This window comes from Labrus mixtus, chromosome 14 (genome assembly GCF_963584025.1).
Source record: "Labrus mixtus chromosome 14, fLabMix1.1, whole genome shotgun sequence".
Lineage (NCBI taxonomy): Eukaryota > Metazoa > Chordata > Actinopteri > Labriformes > Labridae > Labrus > Labrus mixtus.
Window position 1 is genome coordinate 20,897,264 of NC_083625.1, and position 17,736 is coordinate 20,914,999.

Sequence of the window (17,736 nt, forward strand, 5' to 3'; positions counted from 1 at the left end):
CCGGAGACTACAACAGGTGAACCCGTGGAGGAAATGTCCGGAGCGGCGGGACGATGGTCGAAGCCGTGCACTATTTGTGCGGGTGTTTGAGCGCTGTGTTTGCGGGTGTTTGAGCGCTGTGTTTGCGGGTGTTTGGGCGCTGTGTTTGCGGGTGTTTGAGCGCTGTGTTTGCGGGTGTTTGAGCGCTGTGTTTGCGGGTGTTTGGGCGCTGTGTCTGCGGGTGTTTGAGCGCTGTGTTTGCGGGTGTTTGAGCGCTGTGTTTGCGGGTGTTTGGGCGCTGTGTCTGCGGGTGTTTGAGCGCTGTGTTTGCGGGTGTTTGAGCGCTGTGTTTGCGGGTGTTTAAGCGCTGTGTTTGCGGGGCTGCTGACGGGATGAACGCGTGCAGTCTTCTCTGATTGAAGGATTTATCTGCTCCTCGTTTCAAACTTTAACGGGATATTATAGTTTATGTTTCCTTAAGAGCCTATATGACTTTTTTTTGCTCCGCGAGCGGATGAAGCAACCCGGCGCAGACTTTAGTTCCCGCTGGAATCTTTGTGAAGAAACTTCCAGAAATGAAGGAGAAATGTAAAAACGCAGCAAAGACTCGGAGGGAGAAGGAGAACGGAGAGTTTTACGAGCTGGCCAAGCTGCTGCCTCTGCCGGCCGCCATCACCTCCCAGCTGGACAAGGCCTCCATCATCCGCCTGACAAGCAGCTACCTCCGGATGAGAGCCGTGTTCCCCGACGGTGAGCAGGGGGTCACTTCTTAAATCATGTTTAGAGAACATTACACTATTAAGAGGACTATTGAAGTCTTTACCATGAGGGGAAAAACCTGTAGCCTTCACTTAGAAATGTGAAGTCTACTGGGCCTTTTTTAAATCATTATTAGGCTATTATTATTATTATTAGCCTATAATAATAATAATAATAATAATAATAATAATAATACTTATTATTATTATGCTTTAATAGTTATTGTTTGGTTTTAAGGCTGTAGCCTACTGATAAGTCTAATTAGGCTATTAACCTTTTAATATTAGCCTATTCTGTTTGTTAATGAGGATAATAAAGTGACTTATTCAATGCATTTTAGTGCAGGGTTCATTTCACAACAGAAAAGTTTATTAGCCTACTATGAGGAGCAGAAAGAACAACAACTTCTAAATCTAGAGATTTGTGCGGTGTTTTCTGATGGTTATAACAGAGTTACTCCATTATAATAATATCCAATAGCCTATAGGTCTATTATAGTTTGATATAGGCCTATGAGTAAAAAAACAAAACAAAACAAAAAACAGACAGAGCCTATAAAAATATTTAACCGACATCAAGACAATAAAATAGGGTTAATATGACACAGGGCTGTAGCCGAGGCTATTGCGGTCATAACTTAATATATGAGCTATATGGAAAACTACGAGAAATAAAATGTAGACTATAGCCTATAGGTTTTCCTACAAGCAAAAATGTGACCGCCTGAAGCTGCTTCGTTGAGAGAGAAAAATGAGCTTGACACTGTAGGTCTGTTTGTGTGTGTGTGTGTGTGTGTGTGTGTGTGTGTGTGTGTGTGTGTGTGTCTGTTTGATTTACTGACTTTCTAATTAATGTTGATAACAAATGTCTATTTAATGGTTAAATAACATTAAGCTACATTAAAAGTGACAGAAGCATGAGCATTAGGCTACCCTACTCTAAAACCGGATTTTTTTGGGGGAGGTAAAAAAAAAACAACAACAACAAAATAAACAGGCGAATTTATTTGCCATTCAACTTTTTAAATTTACAATTATAAAAACATCATAGCCTATAATAACTTATCAACGCTTTATTTTAGAGTCTAACACAATGAAAACCCAGGCTTCATTTCAATAAATGGTTGAAATCAAATGGAATTTGAAAAAAAAAAAATGGAAAAAATACAATGTTTTTCACATAATAATAATAATAATATGAATACGATATTGTGTCAGTGCTCTGTGACGTGTCAGTCAGTATAACAGTGATAAAAGCTGCTGTCTGCTCTAAACTCCTCACTCATTCATCATCATCATCATAATGAGTTAATTAGTGTGAACACACACTCAGAGGGCAGCAAAACACACTCCTTCCTTCCCTTCAGCACTCATCAGCACCGACACTGAGACGGCAGGCCACCCGGGGAGACGGAGAGTCGGGAGAATCCACCGTGAACCCGAGCTGTCCCGTGCTAAAGGCTGCTGCATGCAGGTCTGCGTCGTTAATCAGCGCTAATGAACATGTACGGTGTGTTTGAAGAATCCAGACTGTCATACACCGTTTAAACTGTTATTCAGCCTATGTTGTAGGCCTTCTCCCGTTATAATCCCCGTGAAAACTCCCAGCGTTAACCCCGGTTGGTAATTTATCCCTTAAAGTTAGACAGCGCAGTGCGGGACGCTCAGTGAGTGATTTAGGGGGGCTCAGCCTCAAAAGACCCAAATGTTCAGTCCTTCCACTAAACCTCCCATTTCACTGAACGACTAGAAAAATGTTCCTGTGAGATTTTAATGAACGATAATAACAAGTAACCGGATTCTAACAGTTTGACAATGGGCAATTGTTTTTTGATTTTCTGAATTTTGAAACAGCGATATTCAAATACAGATACGATTTCTTTATCAGTCTGAAAGTCAGAGAAAACCCCTTAACTTGACTTATATTCTTCAGATAACCCTAATAACTAAAATGTAATTTGTAGCAGTGCTTTCATCATCATCATCATCATCATCACCATAATGGTTAGTTATCAGCACCTTTACCTGTCACCATCTGGTGGGGCACGTGCCCTGGTTATTGTCCTACCTAAGGGGTGCTACATCCCTAAATTGGTCTCAAATCAACTTGTCAGGTCCTCATTAGTTCACTTCAATTTATTTGTTTCACACCTAAACACGAAAAAAGGGGCCTCTGAAACATGAAGAAAATCTAATGCACCAGTGTTAGAGTGATAGAAATATGAAAGTCACAAAAGACAGAAGGTACAACACACGGAATCCCCCCAAACAAACTGAATATCACTAAAACAAAAACAAAAAAATACTTCTGAAAAGTGCAGATATTTACAATCTTAAAATAGGCCTGCTGTCACATTTATATTAAGATGGGCTGCTGCACGAGAGCTTTTCTGGACTCACTCAGATGAAACACAGAGAGCAGCATGTTTATGAGTATTGTATTGTTTGTGTGTGTGTGTGTGTGTGTGTGTGTGTGTGTGTGTGTGTGTGTGTGTGTGTGTGTGTGTGTGTGTGTGTGTGTGTGAGGGAGAGATAGAGAGAGAAAGTGGGGGGCAGCAGAAGTTTTTTTCAAAATGAGGCAAACAAATAAAATAAAGTTATTATTATTATTATAATTTTTAAATTGACAGTTGTGAGCAGACATCAGTTTTATTGTTTCACATGCTTTCACAAAAACAAACTTCCCAGGCTTAATCGTGATGTACCACTGGACATTTTGCATGAATATCCTGAAGTGTAAGAGTTATTGGATTGTAATTTCTTAATACAAATGTCTCATGGTCTTATGTGGATCTGGATCCTTGGGATGCACCTTGAGACTCTTAGGCTGACCTTCTCAATTTGTATGATTCTATTTGATCAACTTGTTATAATTCATGTATTCATTCATTGATCACACAGAGGGGGGCGTTATATTTTAAACATCCTCATCTTCAGGGAGGATACAATATAAAATGATCTAAGCTTAACTAAAGCATAGCGGTTCACTGTTACCTCTTGTGTTATTAAATACAATTACCTGTGTGTTTATTTATTTATTTATGTTTTCTTAATATGAGATGAGATCTGTTCTACTGTCACAAGTCTAGAAATTAATATAAATGAAATTAAACATTAAAAGTGGAATCTGAAGGATGAAATGATGTCACTGTGAGTCTGAGACATCAGATCATTCATTTATTATATATTCTAAAATAATCAGGAGTAAAACCTTAGTTCCACATAACTAACATGTGTTTAAAACTCATATTTAATGAATATGATTTATGATGGGAGTCAATTATTTGTATCTTTTTATTATTTAAACTTTTTTTTTTAACCATATGTTCGTTTTTTACTGTTTAATCTGGCATTTCCTGTTTTCCAAAAATTTTAGATGTTTCAATCTCATTAAATCTTTTTTTATTGAAAATGTTCACAAATTGAAAAAAAAAAGTGCAAGCAAGGTGATCGGTGTAGCAAGCTCAGCTGCTCTGCCTCTGCACTGCCTGTCAGCACCAGTGTCTCCTCGCAGTTAAAGCTGCTTGTTTCCTGCTCTAGTTCCTTCCTTATGTTGTCCTAACTCTCTGCTGTTAGGATAAAATAAAAGCGTCTTCTAAATGAATTGTAGAATTGTAAGAGATCTGTAGTAAGCCTGTCAGTAAGGCAGTAAACTGTCCTGACCACCGTCTATTTGTTGAGTTTGAGCTCCTTCCTTCTGGCCGTCGTTACAGAAAGCCTCAAACCAAAACTAAACATGCCACAGCCTCTTTTTTATTCCTGATGCCATTGGAAAGCTTAATTTGCTGTTTCTTAGATTTGTATGTATATAGACAGGTTTTTTTTTATCACAATTTTAAATTGTAATTTTTTATTATTTGTTTATTATTTATTCTTCTCTTCTTCATCTATTTTAGCTTGATGATTCATTCTAACTATTTATTTGACCTACTCTACAGCACTTTCTTGACTTACGTTTTTCACTTGAGCTGAGGATTTTCTCTATGTCTGTAAATCTGATGATTTCTTCTGATTATCTGTTGTATCTTGATGCATGCTGCAGATCTTATTTGCTTCGGGATAATACAAAAAAATACAAAGTTTAAGTTAATAATAATAATTTTGATAGGGAGGAGCTCAGAAAAGTGAAGAAAATGTATGTTGAAGATATGGAAAAAAACTAATGCTTAAAAATAGTGAAATGTGTTAAATATGTTTGAACAGTTTGTGTGGAGAGATTCTGAGCGGATGATTGTCTTTTTTTGTGTGACAGTTTGTGTGTTGAAAAGTGTGCGGCAGTGTGTGTAACAAACAGTTTGTATGAAGGATCATAAAGCTCTATTGATGGACCTGTACAGCCAGAGTCAGTGCTCAGTGGAGCAAGTTCTCTGTATTCAGAGGCTACAGTCTGCAGGTTTGACTCTGGGCCTCAAAGCAGCTCCACCCCTCTCTCTCCTCACGTCTCAATCTCTCTTTAGCTGAAGATGAAAATACTTGGGCACTAGGCCACTAAGAGTCTTACACATGCAGCTACATAAACAGATTTTAGAACTGGTGTAATGTGGTCATATTTCTTAGTATTTGTGTGGACACTTGCAACTGCATTTTAAATACGCTGAAGTTGCTTGATCAGCATATGAGCCTTTCTATCTTTGACATTATTCCTCTGACTCTAAGTGGGTCCAGGATAACACCCAGATTTGTTGATAGACTTTTAGCTTTAAGAGAGAGAGTACACTGTGCTTCTTAACTGTGGCCCAAAGACAATTATATAATTTCTCTGTTAAATTGGAGAAAGTCTGCTTCATCCAGCCTTCATGAAATACATTCATGGATAAAACTGATGCTGTCAAGTGATTTACATTTAAAAAAAAACAAAAAAAACTAGCTATATTACTGATAATATGTGATGAATCATGTTAGCCTTTGTCAATAATGGAGAATATTGTGTCCCTATTTCAAGTTCTAGTCAGTTCATGAGCTACAGTGTTTTGGACTAGTTGAAGAGTCTTTAGAGACTAATTGTAATGCATGAACTAATTTTTCTGCATCGTTTAGCAACAGGTTATGCCTGATTGTAGAGATATTACGAAGGTGAAAATAGGCTGTACTTTAATTTTTTTATTTGGGACATATCTTGAACAAATAGCATTGTTGAATGTTTCCTCATACTATTACCTAGAGGAAGCAGATGAAGAGAATTGGTCCAAGCATTGAACCTTGTGGAACTCCATGGTTAAATTTGATTGTAATTGTTTTAGTCTCTGTAATAGGATGTGATGGTCAATCAGTGGTCAATGTCCATTCTGATGGCATAAAAAGCCCTTGTTCACAGCTTTGTTAAAGTTATCTGTGGTGCTAATGTTAAGGCCGAGTATATGTTGTTCTTTGTGTGTTCAATTTCAACTGTATCAACCGTTCCAACAGTAAGAATTTGATTTTGTGGTGTTGGAGGCTGTTAGATTTAAATAATATCATAATTTTTAGTTTTGGTTAGATTTACTGTCAGGGCCCAGGTCTTGAAGAAACTGTGCAGAAAATTGAGGTGCTGCTGTAGCCCTTCCCTGGTTTGAGATAGGTCATCTGCAAACAGTAGGCTCTCTTTGACAGAATCAGACATATTCTGCTGCATCTATGCTGCTGGCTCTGTTTTATTCAAGTGCCTACTGCATTTAGTTTGGTCAGGTTTTTTGTGAAAAACTCTCCTCTAATGTTTTCATATCTGCTGCGAAGCAGGAACTGTGTCTCTGTCTCCACCTGTCTGTGTGGACAGAGCTGACACCGTACATTGTAAATGTCTTTCTCAGTTTCTCATCAGTCAACATGGTCAGATAATCTGCTACAGTGTCCTGTCTGTTTAGAGCCAAATGACACTGTAGTTTGTCCTGCCCTATAGTTAACATAGTCATCTTTCTCTTTCTTTATATTATGATTGGTCCAGATGGTGTGAGGGCTGCCATGAGGCCTGGTGCTGTTAGACGAACTGAGCCTTAGGATCAGCTGGCTTAGGGGACTCTTCTCTATGTTCTCCTCTTAATGCAGAGCTTTTTAATGGTATGAGCTGGGGTCACTGGTTTTAGGTGGAAATTGGCCTCAGCTCTTGTTGGGGATGTGTCTGTGGACTCTAATGATGACCCTGCAAAATCTTCAGGGTTTCTATTAGGTGTTTGTCCCATTTTTCAAAATCCTGATTTGCAACATTTCTCACCCTTCACTACCACATAGTAAGATGGGTCCAATTATCAATATGACAATATTGAGCCTGATTCTAATGGGATTGTTTATGGAATTGAAAGCCCTTCTCACCTTCTCTCTGAGATCATTGACCATCGATTTTTGTTCTGAAATATGTGTGTGTGTCTCTCTCTTTAGGTCTCGGTGATGGTTGGGGTCAGTCATCTCTCTTTAGTCCTCTGGACAGCGTGGCTAAAGATCTGGGCTCTCACCTGCTGCAAGTCAGTCCATTCAAATGACATTTTTTGTTTTATCAGTGACAGGATGATGATCCGATTGTTACTCAAATTGTCTGACAACATTACAAAGATGATTTAAAGCGACAAAGTCACACAATGACACACAAGAAGAGTAACATAACTTGGCAGGTGTTTGCTGTCTAGAATTTCAAGAAGTGTGTGTGGTATAAGAGGGCTCTATAATTGGACCCAACTATCCTTCAGAGCCGATCTCAGTTGCAAATAGAAGAAGGATGAAGAAGGCAGGTGTATTTTTGGAATGCTAGTTATGTGGAGGGTTGGGGAAGAAATAAGTTAAGTAGCAAAAGAGAAAAAAAGTGATATAAAAATATTAAATGTGCAAAATAAAAATGCAAAGCTTACAATAGTGCTCATCATAGTGCTCAAGTAATACAAAGATAAAAAAATAAAAATAACTCATTAATATATTTCATTTGTAAAATTGTCTGTCTCTTCCCCTCCTCCGCTCTAAATCAGCTCACTTTACTCCTTTATTAAGACATCTGATTTTTCAGTGGGCCGAGATTTTCACATGTTGTTCTCTTATCCTGAACATAACTAATCCACACCTTCATGAATAAATATCAGTATTAAGGTGATGTCTCAAGTCTATGAATAGCAACATCAAAATCTCAGAGATTTTTCAGTGAAGATCTCTCAAAAAAACCCAAAATCAAACTCAACCTTTGCTTGGAGTAAAATCTGGATTTGGGTCTGACAGTGGAGCTTTCAAAATGTTCCTCAGGTACAGGAAGACATCTACATGTCCTCTGAATTTCCTAACACTTTCATAGAAGCTGAGTTTAACAGGTGTCATCAGTGTAAAATGAAGATAACCACATCACTAACCATGTTAAACAGTGATTCCTCTGCTCCTCAGACTCTGGATGGCTTTGTGTTTGTTGTCTCCTCTGATGGAAAAATCATGTACATCTCTGAGACCGCATCGGTCCACCTGGGCCTTTCCCAGGTAAGAGCCCCTCTCTGGCATCATCGTTTATGTACCTGAGAACAGGTAAACTGTTATTAATGTTTATGTGGGATTGAACAGAACCAGATCTCTCTGAAGGATTCAGCATGTTTATGTGTCTGCTTCTGCACTGTTGATGTTAGTGGTGCAGCAGGTCTTTGTGAACAGCTTTGTGTGTGTGTGTGTGTGTGTGTGTGTGTGTGTGTGTGTGTGTGTGTGCAGGTGGAGCTGACAGGAAACAGTATATTTGAGTACATCCACCCCTCCGACCATGATGAGATGACAGCAGTGCTGGGTGTGTGTCAGCCGCAGCACCATCACTTTTCCACAGGTACGGTGCATCCTCAGTCTTCTGGCTCTCACACACCTTTGCCATTATTTGTCACATGACCTGCTAGTATTCACATGACGAGTGTACAGGACAAATCCACCGATAAAGGCAGTCTTTGTTGTAACCATTCAAAATAAGCCATAATATGTGTAGCTGTTTTAATGATAATAGTCAGTGTGATATGTTTACAGTGATGATTTCAGTTTTGTCTTTATATTATTCACTTTTTGGCTGTCTGAGAACGAAAGTGACATTAAACACTATAGAAAAAGATTTAATTATAATTATTTAAGCTTGGGTTAAAGCAAGTATAATGTAGCAAACAGCAGTAATGTACAGTATAACCAATCAGCAACCTCCGATGTTGAAAAATGGAGCCAATGTGAAAGTGCAAAAAACTGCATTTCTCCACTTGAGGCTGGCTGCAAAAGCCCTGGAAGTCACATACACACCTGTGTTAAAATGCCAATTTAACAGTAGAAATAAACATGTTCACAAAAAATAGACCAAAATCATTTTTTAAAACCAAGAAGACCTGACCTAAAGTTGGCGTGATTCAGCATTTCCAACATGGAGACCGCCTTTGATGGGCTTCAAACTATGCTTAAAAAAAAAACCGTGTGATGTCACTGAAACTATGTCAAATCTCAATGTAATGTAAGGTTGATGTATCCTGTCATTGAAATTGTATTTTTAATATACATCTGGTCAGTTTCTGCCTTGGTGCTGCACAAAAGACTAGTTTTCAAAAGGCCAGTTTTCTCTCTGAAGCTCTGCTCCTTTTCACTCTCGCCATCACAACAGTCTGACCACAGCTCTATACCGCTCACCTCACTCAAGGTGGGGGTCAGATGGGGTCTCCAGCTCAGTGATAGTGCTGTCCCTCTGTACTGTTCTCACCCTGACTGTGTTAAAGGTGTTGGGTTTGATCAACAAACAAAGAAATGTGATTCCACCATTTACATGAGTTATTTGCACCGCACTGTGTTTCTGTGCTTTAAGAGAGCATTGATTACAGATCATGAAGAGGAGGAACTCAACAGCAGCACTCACTTATGGTCTGGAGATCCTTTTCTTTCTACACAGAGAAGCCTCCTCCTCTTTGTGTCAGACTTAGAGACGCTTCACAGAAGTAAACATGGTGAATATTTGCTTCCATCACAAACTGTTGTCCTTACCTTAATGGACTCCAAGAGACACTGCAGCACCCTGCAGCAACAGTAGCTGAGGGAGGTGGGACATGGGGTACCTTTATTGAAGTGATCATCAGGGTCTCTATAGAGACTAATTATAGGTATAACTATGCTGTACTTTACTATAAAACCCAGTGTACTCTTACATGTGAGTTCTGACTGTGTGATTTGTTTTTGTGCGACAGAGTATGAAGTGGAGCGCTCCTTCTTCTTGAGGATGAAGTGTGTTCTAGCCAAAAGAAATGCAGGACTAACATGTGGGGGGTATAAGGTAAGTGTCTGTTCTTCCAACACACACACACACACACACACACACACACTTCTTGACTATGTGGTCCCTCAGCGGTCTGAAAGTGACTCTGTTCTGTATGAAGTCAAACATGAATCTTTCTCACACTGTCAGTACACTTACATGCTCAGTTAAGTTGAGCTACAGTTATGCCTCTTTAAGATACTTACTATTGGACCTTCTTCCTGTTAACCATCTACTTCAGTCTTAAACAATTATCAGTCGCCATTCTGTGTTTTCCTTCTACCCATGTCACAAAATAAACTGTGTTTTTTTAAAATATTTTGGTGCTTTTTGTTTAAAAAATACCTGACTCTTGTTTTTCTGACCCTGTTAAACATAAAGTTTTCCCCCTGTTGTTTTCAGGTGATCCACTGCAGCGGCTACCTGAAAGTGCGTCAGTTCATGATGGACATGACTCTGTATGAATCCTGTTATCAGACTGTGGGCTTGGTGGCAGTGGGTCACTCCCTGCCCCCCAGTGGGATCACAGAGATCAAACTCCACAGCAACATGTTCATGTTCAGGGCCAGCCTGGACTTTAAACTCATTTTCTTAGACACAAGGTAGGAGACACTTGTGTGATTACAAACCGACCCTGGCTTTTAACACTTTGACAAGAATCTTAAAAGATGTACGATATATGAAACTGCTGAATTAAATATGAATTCTTTCAGAGTGACAGAGCTGACAGGATACGAGCCTCAGGACCTGATAGAGAAGACTCTGTACCACCACGTCCATGGCTGTGACGTTTTCCAGCTTCGATTCGCTCACCATTTATGTGAGTCCTCCAAATCCTCCGTGTCCACCTCGGACTGGGACGAGGGTGCACATGGATCTGTGGATTATATACTGAGATGGTGATGTCATCACGATAACATCAAAACTTGTGTAGTTTTTACATAGTTATTCTTGCGGCTGAAATGTATTATGGTTTATTATTATTATATAGAGCAGCTATACCACATTTTATTATCATATGAAGCGACTACACCACATGTAATAATTATATATATATATATATATATAAAACCTTTATTCACTATTGCATAGAGCGGCTATACTATGTTGATGAATTATTATATAACGCAGCTCATCCACATGAATTTATTATTTTATAGAGTGGCTATACCAGATTTATTTAGTATTATATAGAGCGGCTTTACCACATTTATTTATTAATGTGAATGGGCTATATCACTTTATTCATTATAATGTATAGAGTGGCTATACCATATTTATTTATTGTCTTGTCTTGTCTTTATTTACTGTCAAAGTTACAATGTTTTAAATGCAATTAACGGCAAATTTCAATAGTTAGTCGCGGATTATTGAATTTTTTTATCCAGTGTTTGAAATTCTATTTTTTTCGCTTTTAAGAATAAAAATGGTTAGGCTTTAATTTGTTTTACTGTATTAAGCTGAGAGTACTTTACTTAGTGTTTGAGTTTAACCCTGCTTAATTTGAAATATAATTAGGACCTTCTGGTGGGTCGAAGGTTAAGACATTAAACTTAACGGAGAAAGGAACCCTTTAAGGATCAGAACTAAATGAAAACAGCTAAAAGGAAAGTGAAATGTTTGATATCACAAGGTGGATTTACTTTACACTCATTAACTGAGCTGTCTGGGAGATTTTTTTTTACGTGAAAGAAACATTCAAAGATGCAGCAGTGATGTTATTTTCAATCACTGTGACTATAGGGAGACACTGCAGAGGCTTACTGTATCAATGGTGCACCTAAAGGGACAAAATAGCATGGGCTTTAAAAGAATGTATGCATTCATTTCAGACCTTCATTAATTAACTAGTTAATGCTGACAGTCCTTATTATTATATAGAGCTTTTATACCTCTTTTATTTAATACTTTATTCAGGCTGCAGACATATCAGATGTATTTTTCAGATCAGGTTTAAGTACACACTGCACTGTTATGTGATCACATAACATTTGTGTATCCAAACAACCTATCTCTATAAGTTATTGTGCTTACATTGTAGTTGTTATATGTAAATTGCTTTTAACACTCTACAAGGTGGATGCATGGATTCACCAGCTCTCCTTCAAACCTCCATCCTGTTAGGTCGTGGTGCAGAACTTCATGAGGTTTTTCAGAGAGCTAGCTGAAAAATTAATTTTGAAATCTGAACCAAGCAAACCAGTGTGTGGACTCAGACACATCTGCAGGACTCTGATTAGATTTTCATTTTAACCACTTGTAATTGTCATTTCATTTGCAAAATTCCCATTACAAGGTGACTCTCTGATATCAGTCTGGACACAACTGTGATTAATCCAAACATAGTGGAACAGGGTGGTCTGAACAAAGTGGATCATTCAGCTGAAAAAGAGCCAGCACAAAGTGAACTAAATGTTGAGAAAACTGGACTCATTCTGTGGGTTTTGAAGTCTCCACATAAATGCTAGCATTGTTCTATAATTCATAGATGTGTTCTTCCTTTATGATTATGAGGTGCTGACGTCAGAGCTACCATGTTTCTCTCTCGAATCCTGATCTTTGTTTTTTCTTCTGCAGTACTAGTGAAGGGTCAGGTCACAACTAAGTACTACCGCATGTTATCAAAGCATGGAGGCTGGGTGTGGGTGCAGAGCTACGCCACCATCGTCCATAACAGCCGTTCCTCGAGACCTCACTGTATCGTCAGTGTGAACTACGTCCTCACGTGAGTACACTCCCTCACCCTGTAGTTCTCCATTTCAACGTTTTGACACAAGCACAAAGATACTTAATTTTCACCTCCTCTTTGACGCTCAGAGACGTTGAATCCAAGGAGCTGCAGTTATCTGTAGACCAGAGTCGAGCGATCAAACCTGGTCTTAGTCTCACTTCCTCTCTGGACCTCCACAAGCAGCACAGACCCAAAGCAGTCAGGATGAAGACTAGACTGAGAGCCGCTCCCTATCCTGAGGTAGGACATCAGCCGGCTAACTGAGATCAATTTGAAAACACAAAGCTGAATGTTTACACTTTTCAAACACAACTTATTTAGAGGCATCACTACACATAAAAAAACCCCCAGTATTTTACACACAACTGTTTTTAAACACACCATTTCACAAACCTCATTTACCTGTATTCATTTCACCAAAGCGTTTCAGAAAAAAATCCAACTTTTCTCAAAAAGCATTCAATTTAACACAAACTTGTCAGAAAGCACATTTCACATGATAAAGAGTTTTTAAAAACACAAAAGACATATTTGGGATAGACGTCATGATAACTTCATAGCAGTTGCGATCACATAATGGTGGTAGAAAAACAGCTGAGATAAGAAGAGAGAAAAACAGAGAAGATATACTTATGGTGACTGACATTATTCTAACATACATTAAACAATGAATCAAATAATTTACAAGGATTAAATTCTATCCCAGCCATATGGGTGGCAGTTCGTCGTCAGTCAGTGACTTGTTTATGAAAGCCCTATTTGTTTTCATGTCCTTTCCGCTGGCTAGGCAATACGCTGGTCCTTAATACACAAGAAATATCAGAAAAGTCTTGGTATTCAATGACCTTGACATGACCGTTAAGTGCAAAATTGTATGTGTCACTATGTTTGTATGCTTTGAGTCTTTCTTTAGTATAGAAGGTATACTAGAAATGGTATACAGAGATGTATACACTGTAACTTTTGAGGAAACCCCCCCCCCATCATCAAAGGTTAACTTGTCATTGTAAGACATCTTTATCTTCTGCTGCAAAACAAATATAATTGAAATAGTTGCAGAAGGCTTCCAGAGATGGTCCATCATTTTCTGAATTGGCCAACCACTAGCTACCTTCTGCTAACAGTTGGGCTCTGCCCACAAAACACAAAAATGGTATATTGACGAACATATATTTTACAGAAGTAAACTTTTAGACATTCATGAGAATACATGATTGTTTAAGGCGATGGCAGAGATTGGAGAAGTCTGTTCTTCTCCTTTGAATATTGTCTGTTTAAGTCAGGACTTTAACCTGACTGTGTTGGCCTACTTTCACCCCTTGTCACCAGTATTTCATGGTTGTCAATTCAATGTTAAGTACAAAGGGGGTAGTGACGGCACAGCTCTGTTACAGTGCTGTTTCAGATCATGGCCCCTACATCCCAAATGTGAAACTAGATGGTCAGTGAGACTCAACAGGTCTATCAAGTGGGCATCCCCACAGGTGTTTCCTCAGGTATAACTCACTCTGTGCTTTTGTGTGTTTGCAGCAGGCTACTAGCATCTTCCAGCCAGACCACCCAGCCTGCTCCCTACAGAGGGGACTGTGGAAGGAAAGACCCCAGTACCAAGTGAGCCCCTGTAGGGAGAAGCGCTCTAGCTTGAGCCCAGAAGTAGGCCAGGTGTCCTGCAGCGCTCAGAATCGGAACCTTCATTACACCTACAAACCCCGACGTCCAGATGATCAGAGCCAGATCCCCGGCTCAGGTCCCTCCTCTCAGTCGTGTCAACAGATCATTGGCTCCCTGAACAGAGCGCCTGTTGGCTGGAACTTCAGCCCGCCAGGACCCAACAAATACACCGGTACCCATCCAACAACCTTTAAGTCAAAATGACTAAACTTCATTAAAAAAAACCCGTATGTTCTAGATCCGTTTTCAGAATGTTATCTTACTTTTACCTAACACAACCCTCCAGAAAAATGCATTTTATATGTGCAACAGTGTTGATAATTTCACTACACAAAGGTTGTGACACTTGTTATGTAATGGTACTAATGACCTTTTATTATATCATTATATCATTATTCAAAAGCTAAATTACAAATAACGGTTGGCCCATCTCATGTTATAAAATAATCAGTTGAAGCATGGACAGGTGATTTGACTAATTTGGGGGTTCCTGAATTCAGCTCCAAGTTGATATGACCGCACGAGGTGATGGTTAAATGTTCAAACTCTTGTATGTAAGCTAGCGGGTTGTTTGATGTTTCCCCTAAAAGAAGCATGTTTTGTTTGTTGTTTCTTTAAATATGACAGAAAATATATATGCCCGGTACTTTGAAAGTTCTGGAGTAAAATAATCTGGTGATTATTTTTCCCTCCTCAGGCCTGGGGCTGGCACCTGATCGAAGGCATCCTGATGAGATCTACTCTGATTGTGTCATCAGCACAAACCTGCACCCTACCAGGAGGTTAAAGGAGGAACCCTATGAACACTATGCTCTTGTACACACTGAGCTGTCCGAGGTTTTTATACATCCTCATCCCCTTAAGGACAGTAAACCTTCAAACAAGGACACCCAACAAAATACCAACAGTGCTAAGGGACTTGCAGGTGACGGGGTCATCGCCTGTCCTATGCTCAGCAGCCTGGTGCATAGTAAAGGCGAGCACAACATGAGCCAGCCTCTGCCTATGCACATGGCCATGGAGCAGAGGAGGAGGCTGTGTATGATGGAAGCTCCCAACAGCCATCCAACCAGAGGATATCTTCCACAAGCTGACGGCCCTCAACTGTGTGTGTCCGCCAAGAACCTACAGTCTGCCGAGGAAGATAGGAGGATGAGAACAAGAAGATTGGTTGGTCTTCCAGCCCAAGATACTTTGAACTTTAGTAAAATCTTTGGTAAACATGGCTCCAATATTGACCCCCATTTCACCACACTTAGCCACAGTGTCCAAGGCAAAGAGACAGCCTCTTACAGCCCCAGCTCATCTCCTGAGAGCCACAGAGAAATCCCACACTACATTGGAACATCTGTAATCATCACGAATGAAAGGTGACCAATTGCAGAAGCTCAGGAGACTCTGGTGTGATCCAGGATGGGAGCTCAGGAGACTCTCAGGCTCTAAGTCCTCCAAAGGCTGTGTCTCCTCTCTTTTAGTTTGTGCTCTTGCAGGAGATATGGACGTCTAAGCTGTAAGCTCTTATATAATATATGCAATGCACCTTGTCTTTTTATTATAATTAAACTCAAACCCAAAAATGGCCAAAACATTAGCAATGATTTCAGTCCCAGGATTTACCATTAGCATTTGTATTAGTCTAAATGTACATTTTCATAGAAAGTAATGCTTTTTACGCTTTGGTTGTTTGTATGTGGGTCAGAAAACATCAGATTAGTTGCTTCGGTGGCGGTGTATGAATGGGATTAATTACTTCTGATGGATGATACTACAAAGCGACCCAACCATCAGTGTGTGAATGAGTAGGTGTGACATGCAGTGTAAAAGCGCTTTGAGTAGTCAGAAGTCTAGAAAAGCGCTATACAAGCTCAGGTCCATTTACCATTACCAGGAAAACACTAAAAACATTTCAGTAAATGTGGGTCTCAGCAGTGTTAAGAACTGAACAGTATGTTTCAAAGTGACGACCAGCGGTCATCTGTAAACTGATGGTTCTCTCAAAAGTGCTGAACAGGCATCCTTCCTGTGTAGGCACCCAAAGGATAAAAAATTGTTCTTAGAAAAAGTGATATCAAGAAAGAGGATATGGCCCATAAAATTGAAAGCTGTGGGGCGCGGGAGGTTGATAGGTAGTTAGGACTTGCATTCAGAGCATCCTGCATGGACTCTATAAATAGTGCAGTCCTTTGCATATTGATGCTTGCAGAGTTTGCCAGTCTTGGACATGGACCATTAAAATAAAAATAAAATATTGTCTAATTGTCTAAATATCTGTAAAATTATTTTTTGAAGCCAATGAAAGACACCCATGTTGGTTTTCTGGAACCAGAAGTTACCCTATTTGGTTAAGAGGGTTGTGAGTGGCTGGCAAACGCTGATGCTAAACAGTCTGTCCCTGCATGTGGTTAATTCAGTAGCTGGTGAATGAGCTCGTAACAGATTGTGTATCCCACTTAAAGGGATTCTATTTGTGATTGTTCTTAAAGAAAATGGACCACACGCGTTGTTCTGTGATGGGACCTGACTGTTTGGAAATTCCTTGAAATGGCATGCAGGTGAAAGTTGGTCTTTAAACTGCATTGAGGGATGTTCCTCCTGTTACAATTGACTGCCCAGACTGTTAAGGAGCAGGGACGTTTAGGAACACCTTTTCAAGGAACAGGGATGGGCTGCTCAAATGAAATGGATGCTCCATCCCACAAACTTAACACCCATCACTCAAATGCCAACTTTGTGCATGGTTTTGCTCAGCACTTCTCACACCCTTGTCCTGTACCTTTCACCATTCCACATCACTACAGGGCCTGAGGATGGTGGAGCAAGGGACTTGTGTAAGGGAATGGTTACCGTGTGATTGGGAGACCATCCAACCATCTTCAATCCTACAGATAGATTTCTATGGGCATGAGGGGTTCTTGATGTCCATCTGGTTTGATTGGTTTGGGCCTAAAGATGGTCCCGTCTGCTTGACTCTGCCTGTACCTATCCCAGGTTGCAAATATGGGATAAGAACCTCACAAGGTTTGCCCACAATGCAGCGGGATACTGCTAGGACATCTCTGGGGTCCATTACAGCTCTACTCATTCAAACAGTGGTTTCAAATCCCCAGTTACCATACGCTGCTACGAGGAGACAGACTGTAGGAGTGTTGGTGAAGAAGATGCTTTGTACTGACCACAGATGATGTATAAATAGTTTCTTAGAGCCTTGTTTGGGTGGCAAGCAGCAGTAGCTGAAGGAGGAAGTTTACGTTCATCCCTGCATGTTGCTAAGCAGACAAAGCATTGCAACACAACCAGTCAACCACAAACACTGTGCGCTATGACTGTTTTTATGATAACAGAGCAGGAGCAGAGAATGAGCATCACAAGCATCTACAGCACTGCATCAGCTTTTGCGA

The 17,736-nt window shown here is 39.8% G+C and overlaps 1 protein-coding gene across 1 annotated transcript; it reads left to right on the forward strand.

Moving 5' to 3' along the window:
• The first annotated feature begins 495 nt into the window (after positions 1 to 495).
• sim2 (SIM bHLH transcription factor 2) lies at positions 496 to 16,417 on the forward strand. The gene is made up of 11 exons (XM_061055738.1): positions 496 to 729; positions 7,089 to 7,171; positions 8,070 to 8,159; positions 8,382 to 8,490; positions 9,869 to 9,954; positions 10,339 to 10,538; positions 10,650 to 10,756; positions 12,514 to 12,661; positions 12,754 to 12,907; positions 14,198 to 14,510; positions 15,036 to 16,417. Exons 1-11 carry the CDS (start codon positions 555 to 557, stop codon positions 15,710 to 15,712), a joined length of 2,142 nt encoding a protein of 713 aa, XP_060911721.1. The 5' UTR covers positions 496 to 554; the 3' UTR covers positions 15,713 to 16,417.
• The last annotated feature ends 1,319 nt before the right edge of the window (positions 16,418 to 17,736 follow it).

Bases quoted from the DNA above. Each gene is read 5' to 3' on its own strand.
- sim2 (XM_061055738.1), top strand. From the start codon at position 555: ATGAAGGAGAAATGTAAAAACGCAGCAAAGACTCGGAGGGAGAAGGAG. The intron at 730-7,088 runs GTGAGCAGGGGG...CTCTCTCTTTAG, and splicing joins GAGAGCCGTGTTCCCCGACG to GTCTCGGTGATGGTTGGGGT. The intron at 12,908-14,197 runs GTAGGACATCAG...GTGTGTTTGCAG, and splicing joins GAGCCGCTCCCTATCCTGAG to CAGGCTACTAGCATCTTCCA.